General features: G+C 41.8%; 1 protein-coding gene across 1 annotated transcript in view; it reads right to left on the bottom strand.

Moving 5' to 3' along the window:
• Window positions 1-290: 290 nt before the first annotated feature.
• FASN (fatty acid synthase) overlaps window positions 291-16696 on the bottom strand; it is a 43835-nt gene continuing 27429 nt past the window's right edge. The window contains 22 exon segments of the mRNA XM_075770747.1: window positions 291-2390; window positions 3501-3752; window positions 3877-3975; window positions 4575-4795; window positions 5248-5475; window positions 5992-6180; window positions 7671-7913; window positions 8197-8328; window positions 8331-8346; window positions 8498-8590; window positions 9070-9221; window positions 10272-10383; window positions 10385-10444; window positions 10711-10970; window positions 12506-12628; window positions 12777-12896; window positions 13457-13635; window positions 14139-14289; window positions 15271-15474; window positions 15816-15970; window positions 16077-16195; window positions 16416-16580. Coding sequence (XP_075626862.1) covers window positions 2253-2390; window positions 3501-3752; window positions 3877-3975; window positions 4575-4795; window positions 5248-5475; window positions 5992-6180; window positions 7671-7913; window positions 8197-8328; window positions 8331-8346; window positions 8498-8590; window positions 9070-9221; window positions 10272-10383; window positions 10385-10444; window positions 10711-10970; window positions 12506-12628; window positions 12777-12896; window positions 13457-13635; window positions 14139-14289; window positions 15271-15474; window positions 15816-15970; window positions 16077-16195; window positions 16416-16580 — 3411 coding nt within the window. The 3' untranslated portion in view covers window positions 291-2252.

The following is a 16696-nucleotide window of genomic DNA, read 5'->3' as shown; positions in this document are numbered from 1 at the left end:
TACGGCACCTCACCCTCACACATTGCCTACTTCCCTCCTCCTGTTACCACCTAGTCATCATACCTAACAACTTAATAGCATTTATACCCATTGCCTATCTAACACTCCCAATGACCTTGAGGTAGATGCTATTAGTCCCATTTTACAGATGGGGAAACTGAGGCATTAATGGCTTGGTCCAAACCGCAACAAAGGAGCCAGAATTATAATTTGAGAGTTTCCACTTCCATCTTGTGGGTGTGTGGTTCGGTTGTATCTAAGGTACCAAATCATGGCAACGAGAAGCCATGTTCCAGAATTGTAAGTCCTCTTTATTATTGTTATTATTTCTACAGACTCCAAATCAGATATGCCAGCAGCAGTTTTTGCTTTATACCAAGAAATGAGAGATTCCAGATGAAACACAGGATTAAGAAATGGTGTAGAGAATAAGACAAAAGCCAACCAGTGATCAATTCTGTTTAATACTAGGAAAGCCAAAGAGAAAAAGACACTCTTCAGACCAAAAAAGTATTAAAAAAAAAAAAAAAGAAAAAAGGAAAAAAAAAAAGAAAAGAACGGGACTTATTTTGGAAATGGTTTAAGCTGACATTATGTTGGTTTTATTTCAGATTTCATAAAAGAAATGTTATAAAACTAAAACCAGTTAACCCAGCCACTATCAACAGAGGGTGGTATAATCAAAAGACACTAGGTCACAACCTGCAGTGAAGAGCCACCCATTCCTGTCACTGGAATGCTCCTGTACTAACAGGATACTTCACTGGGGGGTGGAGAGAACTGGGGTTTTACAGCAGTTCTGAGAGGCACAACAGCTCCTCCTAGTTGGTGCTTTGTTGCTACCTAGGTCTCCTCTGTATCATAAGTGTAACAAGGATTTACTGATTTCAGAAAGGACAGGTCCAGCATAGCAAAGGCAAGAAAACGTAATTGAATTTTATGAAAGTTTCCTTTAAAAAGGTACTGTATCTTTAAATCATACCATCAAACTGATTACTTAGCTAACTTATGTGGGATCTCCGGTCTCATTACTGACAGGAAAATGAGTACACACGGCTTAAGCAAACCCTGTGCTAAATAAAATATACAGGGGCTTTGGGTAGATGCTTGTATGTTTGCCTGAGCTTTGGTTATGGGAGAGCAGGGGCAGGAGGATTTGTTCAGTTACCACTGAAGAACTCTATTTGCCTCCCCCATCCCAAATGCCTGGTGGGGTGGCGAGACTGGAGGTGGGAGGGAATAAGGTAAAGCAATAGTCTTAATGCTTTACTAAGGTTCTGATACAGCAGAGCATAGAACCTTGCACAAATATAAATGAAGTACCTGCCTAGGGACAGCTTTGCCTGTTTTTATCACGCCAAAGTTAAGGATGTTCAATAGAGTGGCAACTGTCAAACCATCCACCATTCCCTGTCACCCCCCTCTCTCCTCAAAAAAGTGGATGATGGCAAGAACCCTCCCTTCTACCTTTTCCTTTCTGAACAGGGCAGGGCAGTGGGAGAAAGAGAAAAAACAAACAAACAAAAAACCAAAAGAAACCAGACTGCTCCAAAGATGCACTTTGGTTTAACAAATGGGCAACCTCCCCTTGTAGAATAAACCTTCCCCTCCAAAAAGGGATGTTTCTTTTCTTCTATAACCCACGATAAATTAAAACCAAGTAAGAAGTCTCCGGTTTGACACAATAAATACTTAGAATATATCAAATTAAAAAAATATAGTTACAAAAGCCTCAATTGAATTCTCTTTCTGACCTAACTACAGACAGATTCTTCACAGACAAAAGGTATCTCCGAAATCAGCTGCAGCTCCTCTCCCTGCTCACTGGGCTTGGTCAACAAGTGCTATCACATACCCTTTGGAATACTGTTAAGACAAAACAATGTAGAGCACAAGAAATCTATTCCTAAATTTGTTTTTCATACTGCCAAGGGTGTAGGAAGCAACCATCAGTGGGGAACCCTCATAGCAGTGCACAGTGACAGAGTCACAGCACTAGAGTAACATAGATAAGGATAATAGGGGAAAACAAAGCATAGGAAGGGAAGGAGGAGAGAGAACCCATAAAAGTTGGGAAAGGAAAAAATGAGCCAGAAAGTGAGGAAAAAAAGACCAATCAAGTTCAGCTGGACTTCCCAGTTCTGGCAGCAGAGCAGATGAGATGTTGAACAACAGGAAGAGTTCCTTGGGGTCTGTCATAACAAGGAATGTTGTTGGCATTTTCTTCACCATTGACAGTAAGTATGCAGAAGTTAACCCTCTCTGACACTGACACGTGGCTCTGCCAGTGAGCTGTGGATGATCCCAATAATTGATTCAACACCATCTCCCTCCAATAAGGTACGATGATCCCCTTCAATAATATGGACAGATACTTTCCCATCGCATACCTGCACAGATACAAAAAAGAAAAACTTTACATTCACAATTTACGCCAGCTGGTCATCTAGCTGTTTCCAGTTTGTCAGTCTTCTAAGTTACTCATAGTTTACACCACTGTCTCATACTCAGTTGAAAACAGCATCAATTTTACTCTGACACATTTTCACAGATCAGCTCCAGGGCATTGTTTGGAACCAGTGTTTTAAAGCACAATAGTCTGACAGCCTGGCAGGCAATCCACTCAAATATAAGCTGGGCAGGAAGCCAACCAACCTGATACTAACAGAATAATTTACCTACAATATGAAAGAATGAATGCTAAATTAGCTACTTCCAAGCCCTTAAGAAAACCAAATAACCCTCCCCTCCACCTAATCTTTCTCCCACCACCATGAATCTTTCTTTAAGGTCATTATGTAACTTTAATAACATACATTCCTTATTGATTCCAGGCTAACTTGTAAGTGAGAAGTCTTAAGGGACAGGAGATGCCAGAAGCAGGAAAATAATTGTGAAAAACCGCTTCCTTTTCCTTGGTATCTGTACTGTAATGTAAGACACTGAACTGTTTTACATGAACAGGGGCTAAAGAACAGTTATCTTATCTGGACTACGGGCTGAAACCCCAAGTTTGTTAGGCCCACAAGAAACCCACATACTAACTTCTAAGTGGTCCACAAAAGGTAACTAAGAAAAAGCTGCCTCTGTTGCCAGTAGTTTGACACTTGCTCTTCAGAAGTCTGCCCTCATGCAGTGGACAAACTTTAGGGTCTACAGTGAAAGCAGGAGACTAAAAGTTACTCCCTTTTAACATCTTTATAATCTGAAATCTATCCAGAGAGCTGCAAGAATTAACTACAGAAAACACTTACTTATCCAATATAGAGGCCTAACCTTCTCCTGGCCCTCACTGCCCTGAGAAAATGCCTGGAACCAGTCAACTCATTTGCTTTCAGGGACTTTTAGTTCTTGTTAGAGCATGATAGCTGCAGAATGATAATTTCTTTCAGGTTGGTTTCATCCCTTCTCCTGCAGTGAGGTTGATTTTTCCATGCTTTTCTTTTGCTCCCCAATGTATCACGAGAACCCCAACAGTCACAAGTGGGCCTCAGACTGACCTCTGAGAGTCTGTAGTCTCCACCCAGACCTTCTTCATATTCATTGTGAGACTTTGCCCGCATCAGTGTCACATTCCCATGATACTTGGACTCTGGTATGTACTTGTCAGCAGCCTTCAGTTTATGGTAAAAGGAAGCAGCAGCAAAGCTGAGTGCTTCACGATTGATGTTTGTATGAATCTGAGTTATCAGGTCTGCAGCAGCATTCACACGAGCCTCCAGATCTTCCAGGGGCAGAAGAACCTCCAGCAGCTGAAAAATATTAACATTTTTTTCCCCATTAGTCTCAATATCTGAGAATCTGTCTCTGTTACAGAAAAAAATCCACACCCCTCTTGAGAAACATAAAGAAACATTAAAAAAAAAGAAATATTACCTTATTGTATTCAATGCCTGTAAACTGCTGAACAAAGGCACACAATGCTTCAGTCTCCAATGCAGCCTCATTTCCTTGAGTCAGCTTGGCTCTGTAGCTCTGGAAAAAGAGAAGAAAAGGTGAACACTTTTCACATATCAGGGATATGCCTGATCTTGAATGTTAGAAAAAACCCCACCCAATTACAGTACCAAGGGCTTTGAACTAGGAAAACAGTGAGGGGAGGAAAAAAATAACGAAAGGGACAGACTGAAGCTTGGAGCGGAGTAGGAGGATCCCTTGAGGACAGATTATAAATCAAATCCACAGGTGGCAATTGCCAAGAGCCTAGTATACTCTAGAATGTACAATGAAAATGGAAAGCAAGGCTTAAGCAAGGTTTCCTAGCACCCCTACATGAGTATCTTGTCTTGCAGGCCTCAGGATCTTCCAGAGGACACACTAATATTATTATTTACCACAGAAAGAGCAACATTTGTGTCCTAGCCCTCACCAGTTAATGAGGGCCACCCCCCATATGCTTCCACCCTTCAGCCATTCTTAAGCATCCGCTGTCTACAGCTGTCTCTCAACTCCCCTGTCAAGAAAAGTCTGTCAGCTTTTCAGATGGCTCATATCTACAATAGTAAGCTCCCAGAATATGAGCCCTGATAACACAGAATGGTGTCTAGACAGATTATTTTCTTTGCATCTTTTACCTGAGTGTATGCTGCCACAAACGAATGAGACCCATCAAAGAGGAATAGACTGTTGAGCGCATGTGAAGCATTTTGTTGTGCTTGCAGTTGGGAGCACATTTCAAAGGCTACACAGGCACCGAAAGAATATCCAGCAATGCGGTAAGGTCCTTCAGGCTGTATCTGCTTCATACAGTCAATGTAATAGGTCGCCAAGCTCTGTATGCTGTCCAAGGGAGCAGCTAGAACATGGAAACAAGTTAGAAACAGACTCCTGTGAAAAGACACTGGCAGAGACAACTACGTTTTCATGAGCTCAGAAACAACCCCATTGGAAACATCCAGGTTATTTTGAATGTAAATTTCTAAATTACGGATAGCAACTTACATTTGGATAAGGACAGTAATGTTCCCGCTTTCCAAAGACAGGCAGAACAACAGGTCTTGTTTTTCTCCTGCATGTTTACCTGCTGGCAGGGTCTCAATGCAACTTCCATTTCCCCATAAGCAAGCACTTCAGTATAACCTAGTACTTCTCTTGTTTCCTGGGGATGTTTGACACGACCCTATGCAGACTCTAGGTACTGATGCCTGATCCTCTGAGTTCAAGAGTCTAGAAACAAGCTCTCTCTATAAGGCAACTAAAATTCAGAATGTTATGTTACAAGTTCAAGATGCTGAAGAACTGAGATACCTTTTGTGCACTGGAGCCCATAGCAGGGCACATGAAGTCTGGAGGCGAGAGTGTAGAAAACTGCAATGGATCCTTCAATAGGGTGAACAAGGAAAAGAGGGCGCTCTGTGCTCTGAACGTCATTGAGACGCGTGAGTGTTGGCCCTTCTGGGTTCACCAACAAGTTGTTCAAATCTAATTTTGGAGGTTCGCCTGGGCCAGTCTTCATCAGCTGGGATGGCTTCAGCTCTTTGAAGGGAAGCACACCAGACAAACACAATTAGATTCAGGATTAGCCTTGGTCATGTAGCCATAGTCCTGAAGGAGGATCTCAGGGCTGGTCTAGATTAGCCCACTGGCTCACTAAATCAGGGCACAGACACAGGGATCTTCCTATTGCCAGCTGCTCTGCAACAACTGCACATGCTTTTAGCTTCAGTATGCATGATCTTTATTTCTCAGACAGGTAAAATGTCTCAAATTACATCCTGCACAGAGCTGTATGAGAGTACTCATGCAGGCAGATATCAGCCAGACATGAAAGCAGCTTTCATGCTCTTTCTTATACCCTGCCCTGAGAACTGATGGGCCCAACCCAATGGTCAATGCACTTCAGTGACATGTCTGTCACTTAAAAGCTTTTCAGCTATAACCTTATCTCATGATTTGATAGAGGCTTATGTCACTAGAAATGAAAGCAATGGACTGGGAGCTGAGTTGTTTGGACTCAGGTGACTGGTAGCAATGCTGACGCAGACACTATACCCTCTGCTGTCCCAGACTTGGAAGAAAGTTCACGTAGTTTGTTGATTGTAAGAAGTCGAATTTCTCTCATGGTCATAACAATGTCATAGTCTCTCTCCAGTGTCTGGCGCACCTCCACACCCATCAAGGAATCCAAGCCCAAGTCTGCCAAGGAACTCTCAGCATTCAGACTATTCACATCACGGACACCTGAGAAAAAAACCAGCACACAGAAAGAGACGATTTCTTTTCAGCTCTAGGCCTCTCTAGCAGTCTTCTCAGCTTTCTTCTGTATCCTAAAACCTGAATAAAGCTGCAGCTACAGAGAATTACCTTTCAGGATCATCTACTGCTTTCACAAGTCACCTCTTCTACAACCCACATCTGGTCATATGGGATCTAGTCTTTAGAGTAGATGTTAAATGTGCATAGCTTTATGACAGGGGATACATCAGTCCCAGCTAAATGGCTGTGAACATTGTCACTTCAGCTCTAGACCAAGTTCAGAACAGCCAGCTAGAGGAATTTCACATACTGGAGGCTCTAACTTAAACTGCAGTCCTAGACCTAACACAACTAATCCTCAGCTACAACATGAGATGAAAGAGTTATCAGTGTCAACGATGGTTGCAACATTTGATGTCTATCACACTGCAGGAGCAAGTGATTCCTCTAGTTTTCATTACCTCTTCCCCTTCAGTTTTGACACTGTTCAAGTCTCTTACCCTTTCCTTAGCTGTAAAAAGGCTTCTCCTAATAACACTTCCATCTACAGCTCTTCCACCCCTCTTCCACCTTGCACTGCCCCATGTTGCCACCCTTCCCACCATTAAGCTTCTTACTAGCTTCTCCCAATGTTGTTTTCACATGCTCTCTCCTTCCAAACTAACCCTATATCTGGTATAGTTTCCCAGACACTTTCCTATGACTTTTAGAAAGCCATGTCTGTTCTCTGGAGGTCAGACTTCCTGTCAGTTATTGCACACAACTCCTTAAGTAATACTCAGGAGACTGTCTTTATCAGTACCTCTTTTGGTAGAAAAGAAGATCAGTATACACTTCCGTCTGCAAAAAAGAGACAGCTCAAGTGGGACGTAGTACAGTTGACAGATTATTCACTTTCAACACAAGAACAGGGGACACAATGGTAAAAGGAAGCAGGTTCAAAACAGACAGGAGGAAATAGCACTTCTTGTAACACATAGTTAAGCTATGGTTACTAGATGTTCACATGGGATGACAGACAGCTGACAAGAGAATACACTACCAGTTAGTGACCAAGTTAAAAAAAAAAAAAAGAAAAAAAGAAAAAAGCTACTTTTTGCAGTATGGGGACATCCCAAGGTGAATGTTTGAAACAAAGTTAGTCATGTATTTGCCCTATTATGTGCTGTCCCAGAATTTTGCCCTTGGGGGCTGTTCTGTTGATTCTCCATTTGGAGAAAGGCACCAGTCCACTCTAAACAAAACCCAAGACACTGAAGTATGCGTGCACATGTATGTAAACACACGAAGGGAGAAAAGCCAACACTGAAGAAACAAATGGATTACTGGAGAGAAGAGCGGTGTAAAGGAAAAAATAAACAGTCCCACATCACAGGAATATCAGGAGGAGATGAGGATCTACAGCAGCACCACCGCTTTCCAAGAGCATTGAGATGGTACATGCTGCCCAGCAGTGCTTGTCTGAGAGTGCTTACCCAGGATGTGAGCAACAGCTTCTACAAGATCCCGCTGACTACCTCCTTCAGTTTTCAGGGAGATCTTCTCTGCTAGGACAAAACTGGACATGACAGGATGAGGTTGATTGAGGAAGATATCGAGCACCTCCAGGCATGAGCTGATTTGCTGGGGAACGGTTCCTCCAACCACAATCTCTTTGTTTCCCATTGTCTTCAGAAGGATACCCACATCACCAATGGCTCCCCATTGGATTGCCAGGCCTGGAGGAGAAATCAGAAGAAAGGACACACTGGGCAACTAACTAAAGCACATGGCAGCAACAAAAGCGAGTTAAACAGCTAAGCGAAGGCAGGCATTGCCTTTGTACTGTTAAATACTCAGTCTTCACTCACACACGAATGACTCAAGGTAACAGCTAGAAGAGAAAAACAGCTTCAAGACTCATTATCATTCCAGACAAGTGCACAAGTTTCTGGTGAGCCGGCTCTCCTTTGGATGTTTGGTGGGAGAGATTATTCTGCAGAGTGAGTAAAGTCATCTTACCTGGGAGTCCATCATGATGTCGCTGCTCACAGATACGCTCCATGGTAGAATTGGCAAAGCCGTAATTACTTTGCCCAGCATTTCCTCTTCCACAGCTTACAGAGGAGAACACAACAAAATAGTCCAGGTCTGACACTTCTTACGAGTCACCTTGGAGCAGAGCAGGAGAGAGAAACCCCCATCAGAAAAACCTGCTAACTATGTGCCACTGTGGGAAGGCTAGTGCAAGACCAAATGAGCAAGTTTGATCAGCTCTGTGACCATAAAACAGTTCATGTTTTTCCCTTCTACAGACACTTACCAATCCAAATGAAGGGGTGCCTGAATACTTGGGCTTGTTGACCTCCCAGAATAATTCTGGAGTCTGATTTTCAATCATGCCATCTCTAAGCACCTGTTGGGGAGAGTGGAAAGAAAAATGTGTATGTGTGGGAAAGGTGGTTTCAGTATTTCCAGTTTCTCCATGTAAATGTGTCATGTGGTTTGAGATATGAGAGAGTATCACTACAAATGCATTTTTTGTAACTTTACAGTACAGATGTATTCGGAAATATGACAATGACAACACAGCTTTTGGTAAGTCTGCTTTTTTCAGTACTGCCACTGCACCCTTCAACTGGCAAGTTCTGTATGGGATTTTTCTTGTTCCCAAGAGTTTTGGGCCCAGAACTGAGCCTGTTGGCCAAATTCTGTTGCTTCCCAGGTCAAGGGACCAGACCCGTAAGCCTTTAGTCACCAGGTAAGACCAAAGCAAAGTGTCCTTTGAAACACAGCGAGGTAATGTAAAACTATATGAAGCCTGATTGCCCCCAGTAAAAGCACCGCTTGAATGGCTGCTGTCTCTTACAAGTCCTTAGCATTTTTGTCACTTACCACAGCCAAATTAAAGATGCCTCCAACTGGGCCAAGCTGCAAAGCTTCTTCTATCAACAGTTGCGCTCCTTCTAGTGTTCCAATATCACTGGTAGATACCAGCACTTGGATTCCCAGTGCCTTCCACTCTCTAACACGTTTAGCTTGGTAGCCTACAAAAAATAAAGATGAACAGTGCCTGGGATGAAGCATTCAAACCTTTGGTTAACCTGCTCCTTACACTTTTCTGAAGAGCTAAGTAATTCCTGCTTCAGCTACAAGAGGAAAATTGGACAAAACTTGAATAGTAGATAGAAATCACTTGAGTTTCAGAAACATTCTAAATGGATCTAAGTTGAGAGCAGCATTGGGAGAACATAAGAAGGGAAAAAAAAAAAGGAAGAAAAAGTACAACATCGAAGGGAAATTAACAAGAATTTGGTTGTGGAGACAGGAAAGAATAGCTAGAGTACAGCAAGGCAACAGAATATAGTAGCACAAGCAGAACTTCAGAAGTACAAGTATTTGATCTATGTATTTGCTCAAGTGGTACAATTGTGAACTTGCCAATAGGAAGAAGAAATCGGGGCGGGGGGGGAGGAGAGGGGTTTTGTTATGACTAAAGTTGTATGAGGAAACAACGAAGACTACCACTGATGAGAAATCTCAGTGCCGCGATTGTACTCAAATTAACGGTTTAAAACAGTAAAAGTGCTTACTGATGTTATCAGATAACAGGGCACGTCTTTATAGATAAGTTGTCTGAAGGAGCAAGAGTAAGCATCCACGCACACAACTCAAGGGACAGAGTATCTTCAGCAAGGAGTTTATAAGGCCTTTCCTTGTGGCATGTGATCCACCATGCTACAGCCACTGGACAAGTTAGTGAGGTAGCCAGATACAGACTTTGTAGAGGGGGTTAAAAAAGTAAGGCTACAGAAAAAATCCAGGGTGAGGGAGAAAATGGGTTGATAGAATTAGGAAGCACAATAAGAGAGGGAAGAAGTAGTGGGAAAAGAAGTCAAATTAAAAGATACTTCCTCCTTTAGAATAAAGGAGACAACAGCTTGTTTGAAGTGAGAAGATACATATATGAGAGGAAAGAAAAGCGATCAAGACATTATTGTATTTGCTGATAGGACACTTAGAAATTGAGAGAAACCACAAATTGAGGTCTTTTGAAAGGCAGTCATGTTTCCTGTTCCTTTATGGTTTTTGCTTACCAGTTCGTATGCCAGAACGAGATGTCAGTATAAGCTTCTGTGCTCCTCTCTCAACTAGCCACTGTGCCAACTCAAGCCCAAATCCTCCTAGGCCTCCTGTGATGATATAAGAATTGGTAGGCGGGACACAAGGTTCGGGAGATGGCAGAGAGTTTTAACCCGTTTCAGACCTTCTTAAAGGATTTTCCTTTTCCTCTTCTGGACTTCCCCGCCGCGCAAAAAAAAAAGTAGTAAGATCAGATAGACAATGCATTTCTTATCTTTCTATGCTATGCTCCTCTAATCAATGGGAATGAACCTGGTAGAATCAGTGACAGACTTGACAATTACATTCATTACAATGTCAGCAGTAAAAACAATAACCCTATGCTGTCCTAGTTGTACAACTTGAACTTGAATGGAATCAAAATATCCAATATAGTCACCTACAGAGGATGACAGATGCATCAGAGAATCAAGGTCATTATCCCATTACCTTGATCATAACTTTGCCAATATGTTTTCCTTGTGCCATGAACCTGAAGGCAGCTTCTACCTCTTCTTTGTTGAAGACTGTACTCCTCAGGGGCTTTACCACACCATCTTTTATACCTTTCTTCAACAACTCTGATACTACTTCCCACTCTTTGTTTCCATCCTCAAAGATTGCATCTAGGAGGATCCCATGAAATGCCACGTTCTTGAGGAAAAGAGCCATTCCTAGAAAAAGCAAGTTGGTTATGACCTGATGCTGCTGATATTTCAAAACAGAGTCTATCTTCTGCTTCAGAAACATTTCTGCATATGTCAGTAGTGTAAGTCTGAGTAGTAAAGCAGTCATTAGTAGCTAGAATTCTACATTTTCCAAAGTCATCCTTGCACATACTCTCTAAGTGCTGTATTAATTAGGTTGTTCTCTTACAAGCAGACAGTTACAGAAACTCCACTCACAAAAACTGTCAGGAAGACAAGCCAGAACATGGTCAGTTCGATATTAAAAAGGACATGTTGTGTCTAGTGCCAGCTGAGTTAAGAGCCACAGATGAGCTAGAAAACATCCTGTCCATCTCCACAGGAAACTCATCCTCATAGGAAGTTTTCCATGATGCTTGGATCTTTTGAAGTTTCAATTACAACACGAAAGGACACTGTCAACACTTGCTATATGCAATCATTCTACAACAGGAGAATTCTTGTCATTTTTTTCACTAACACATCACATTATAACATTCAAATCTGTTTTCCCACCCAAGAGAAATGAGGTTAATTTTGTCCCTGTGCCATCAAAAACTGGGAGGTGCTGTTGACTCTTTCAAGGCACAAGAGGCCTTGCAGAGGGTCCTGTGAAGAGTAGCTGAGGACTCTGGGTTGGAGAAAAAGAGGCTGAGGGGCAACCTCATTGCTCTCTGCAGCTTCCTGAGGAGAGGACATTAGGAAACATTTCTTTACCAAAAGAGTGGTCAAACACTGAAACGGACTTCCTAGAGAGGTGGTTGATGCACCAAGCCTGTTGGTGTTTAAGAGGCATTTGGAAAATATCCTTAAATAACATGCTTTAAATTTTTGGTCAGCCCTGAAGTGGTCAGGCAGTTAGACTAGGTGATCATTGCAGATCCCTTCCACATGGAACTATCCTATTCTATTCAAAATGGCACAGATATTTAGTGAAACAACAAGTTAAGGTTCTCTCAAGATCAGTTTCTCTGTTACATGAAAAATTCCAATTACTTTTACCCTACAAATGATCAAGTTTACCCAGAACAGGGGGCAAAACTGCAGCATGTATAGCTATGAACTTCATTTGCTAAGTTTTGCGGTGCACTCATCTATTACTCATAATTGGTATGTTACATCCCAAAAAGTTTATCCATCAAGTCTAACAGATCTATGAAATCTACAAGCTAATAGACACAGTGGTAAACAGTGCCATGTGAAATGAATGCTGCTTCTTACTACCTTCCTATCCAAACACTTTGTGGACAACATGTCCTATGCTGATTTTAAAGAAAGACTTCAAGGAAGATAATTATTTTGCATGTTTTAAGAAGGCTTCCAGAAAAATGCTGAGTGGTATGCTTCTCCAAGGTGGTATTTGTTGAAAAGACTACATAAATTGTTAGTGGTAAAAGCGAAACAAGTAATCCAGCTAAAAGCTTTTCTAAATTTGAAGATTAGCCTGTGTTAAGACAGTATCAGGTTGTGCCGTCATGTTTGCTTCAACCTAATGAGAAGTATTTCCCGATTCCTCATCTTACCAAGCCGACTGTTGTTAGACAGATCAAATTTGCCTATTTCCAAAAAGCGCCCATGTTGAGCAAGACAACGCAAACTGGCTTGGAGCTTCTCTTCTGCCAAGGAATTTAAGACGAGGTTGACACCTGCAGTGAAAGGAGAAGCAACTATTTAATAAACTCAACTCTGCTGAGAGCCTAAGCCTGTTTTCTAGTGACTCATCATGTCTTTAGAAAGTGAACTGCATAATGTGGCAGAGCTGACAAAAGAAGGAAAAATATTCCTTGAATTTACCTTTTCCGTTGGTAACTCGCAATATATGTTGTTCAAAGGTAGTATTTCGGGAGCTGGCAAAGCTATTGGCATCCAGCTGCGGGAATCTTGCTTGGAGATACTCACGTTTCTCAGTGGAGCCTGGAAGTAGAGAACAGGTTGAATGATGCCAGTACTCTTCCGTTAGATTTTTTTTTTTATGATGAAACAGCCCATTTTCATCTGCACATCTTTTCCCAAGGACTATAAGCCTGAGCAGCCATCAAGCGCTTGCTTCAAAGCTCTCAAGGTCTCAAAGTGTCAAACCTTAGGACAAAGACTGTCTAGTTGTTACTGCTCATTTATGAGATAGAGCAAAGACCAGAAACAGACCAAGCCTTATAATGGATAGACATTCTTTGACCACATTAGCAAATTTAAAACGAAGAAGTCTTGATCATCTTCTGTACTTTTGATTATATAGTGTACAGAGGTAGATAAATTTGTCTGTCCTGTGGAAGTTTCAAGCACATTGTCTGCAGCTGTATTTATTATGTACCGTTCTCAGTCTAGAGACTAGATCAAAAGTTACAGGACATCATATTGGGGGGGGACAGTATAAAAGAAAATAATACATATTTGTGCGTATACACACACTCACATTGCCTCTATTTTATTATATATATTTTTTTCCCCCATAACATTGGGCCCTCAGTACTCACCTACAGTAGTAAAGACACGGCAGCCCATGCTCAGGGCAATGGCAATGGCTGCTTGGCCCACACCTCCTGAGCCAGAGTGAATAAGGATACTCTCACCCTTCCTCATACCACCTCGAACCACCAAAGCATAATAAGCAGTGGCATAAACCACAGGCACTGAAGCTGCTTCTTCCAGAGTCCTAAGAAGCAAAGTGAAAGAGAGAAGATATTTTTAGCCTTAGAAAAGGCTACTAAATTCTCCTGATGAAACCTGTTTTTCTACAATGGAAAGGTTAAACTGCCAAGATAGACCAAAAAGTATAAATGGTTCTCAATCACACAGCAGACTACTACAGCTGCCAAGCACAGCCAAGAGTTTCAACCTTCTACAAAGACATTTGCGTAACTAACCAGTATCATAACCAACACTGAAATCCCAGTGTATACTGAAACACATGGAGCCAAAAACCCAAGAAACAGATGAGAACCTTGTGCAAGCCACTGTACAAAAAACCAGCACTCAACTCCTGCAGTGAATCTAAGCCAAATCCTACAGCTGCTTGGGAGACTATAGCTCTGTTATCATTTCCCAGAATGGAACCTACTCATTGTGCAGTCCTCTTGTGTGATCAGGGCTGTAAGCCTGAGGCAGGAAGGCAAATCTTAACCACATACACAAATCCGAAAACAGAAGCTGACCTACCAGTTTTTAGGCACCTCCCATAGAAACATCTTGTCACAGTCTACCACTGTAGCCAACCCCTTTGCTGGCAGCAATCCCATCACCCTTCTTCCAGCCAGGTCCCGTCCCGAGAACTCCATGCCCAGCATGCACTGCTGCAAAGCCCAGTTACCTGAAAGAACATTAGCATCTTTTACAAAGGAAACTGCTCTTCTAAAATCCCTTGGTCAAGAATTTACTACAGCAGTAGTCTGTGAAAGATGGAACCCCAGAGACAGAAAAAGTGCTGGGATTTGTCTACTATATACACAGTTCATAAGTCACCACAGTTAATTTCTCGCTACAAGACAGTAGCGGAAAAGGACTTGGTCTCATTATATCTTACTCTTTATCCTTAATGATATTGCTTTAGTTTCCAGTTTTCATCTGAGAAATTTCATGGAAACATCCTGTTTCAGAGGCAATTTTGTTCCTCTTTGAAAAAAAGAATGATACACAAACTAGAAAGGATGATCACAGTAAATATAGCTTTACTGCAAATCCTTCAGTTTTGTAAACACCCATTTTAGGCAGAGACTACCCGCGGTCATGAAGGGAAACCCAGCTCCAGTCAAGTCGCCCATAAGAATCTCCAAACACACTTTTCACATGTTCTGCCCCCTCTCCTTTAAATAGAGCTTTAAAACCATTTAATAGACATTACATTAATTCTTAACTCACTATGAGGAAAGACATTATCACCTTCATTTTGTAGGCAGATTACTTCACCTTGCATTTTTCTCCCCTAAAAGCAAAGCACGTCCAGTAGCATGGCAGCATGAAACGTCAACATTTTCACCTTGGTATGTACCATGCCCATCTCTGGAACCTCCATCAAGTTGTTTCACCTCACACTTGATATCTATACAATGTTTCCTCACAGCAAGGTTTATTAATTTTGCCATATGAAAAATGGGACTGCAACTGGAAGTAGAACTTAAAGAGTTTTTGCTGTACAGTCCTGCAGCAGGGCTATACTTCCTTTTCAAAAGCATGCTTTCTAGCTAAACAAATATACACTTTAGCTAGTGCATAACTATCATTCAGGAGATTACGTGAATTAAATTCTAGAACAGTAATAAATATATTTTCTTCTAGCGTAATTTTAACTCACCAGGGATAGCATCTGGAGAAAGCTTTCCTGTAGCCAGCATAATATCCCGGAAGTTGAGAGATGCATAATAGACTTTGCAGAGTTGAACATTGGGATTAGTTGCGTGGAAGTGTCGAAGTGGGGAGACAATCCAACGAAGAGATGAGAGGTCTCCACGAGTCAACACATTTACATAGGCATATTCTGTCAACTCCTGAGGTTGTGCTGCAGAAGAAGGAACAGTAAGAACTTTACACACATTAACACAGACACACACTTTTCAGAACAAGTAAATTCCTTGTGCAATTGCTACCTTCTTCTGCATTTGCTCTCCAGAAATCCCTTTCTTACCCTGCAATACTACCCATACCCTAAATAGCTCATCCCTCCCTCCTGGCACCAGAGCATGCTACTGGTCACTCTGAGCTAGAGCAGAATAATTCCAAATTATCCATCAAAAAATAATAATAACAGATAATTGTATTAACAATAGCTATTCATTTTTTATTCAAAGTCCATTCAGACTGAAGTCCCTGCAAGTGATCCTCAGACCTCAAAGGAGTTACCTTGCTGTAACGGGAGATGTCTGAAGGAACCCCACTTTCCATCACGATACACATTCACCACCAGGTCCCTTTGAACAATCTTCTGCATCTCCAGGGAAGAAAGAGTCATGGGTGGGACAGCTGATGAACGGTTCAAGTTGGAAACAAACACACACCTAGAAGCAGAGAGTTGTCATTTTATTTGTTTTGCTATAGGCCTGAAAAGAAGCTACTACAAAAATATCTCATCTCCAACTGTGACTCAAGGGCATGCTTCCATACCTGATTCTGTGGCCTTCTGCTTCAAGGCGGAGGCAGTTCACCATTCCCAAAATTCCTGAGTTCCCACAACTGGTGGCAGTCAACCACACAGGCTGCTCTGATGGGTCAGCCAAGACCTCCTACAGGACAAACCCCAAACTGTTTTACTAGGAACCACAGAAAGGAAACAGCCTTTGTATCCTTAAGGCAGAGATTAATAACTTCTATTTTAAGAAAAGAAACTGAACAGACACACACACACACACACACACTCTTACTTCTCGTAACGATGCTAAGTATCTCATTTAGAAAGTGTAGTGATTTTGGAAATTCAGATATCCAGGACACAGGAATTCTCACCTTTAAGGATTCAACCCACTTAAAATGGGTCTCATCTATTGGCAGAAAAACAGGTGTTTTGGCAGGGGCTTGCCGGCGACACAGGAAAATAACTGAGCCAAAGAATGATTTCTTCATGGCAACCAGATTCAGTGAGGCCTTGCTGAATAAGCCCTCCCACTGTGCCTGTCAAAACAGGACAACAACAATTAACAGAAAAGTCAAAAGTCAATTATAAATACAAGTCACATCTATATTTCATTTTGAATCTCCTCAAAGACAGCTTCTTCACCAGAACAACA

This window comes from Balearica regulorum, chromosome 18 (assembly GCF_011004875.1).
Source record: "Balearica regulorum gibbericeps isolate bBalReg1 chromosome 18, bBalReg1.pri, whole genome shotgun sequence".
Lineage (NCBI taxonomy): Eukaryota > Metazoa > Chordata > Aves > Gruiformes > Gruidae > Balearica > Balearica regulorum.
This window is presented reverse-complemented; position numbering and strand designations above follow the sequence as displayed.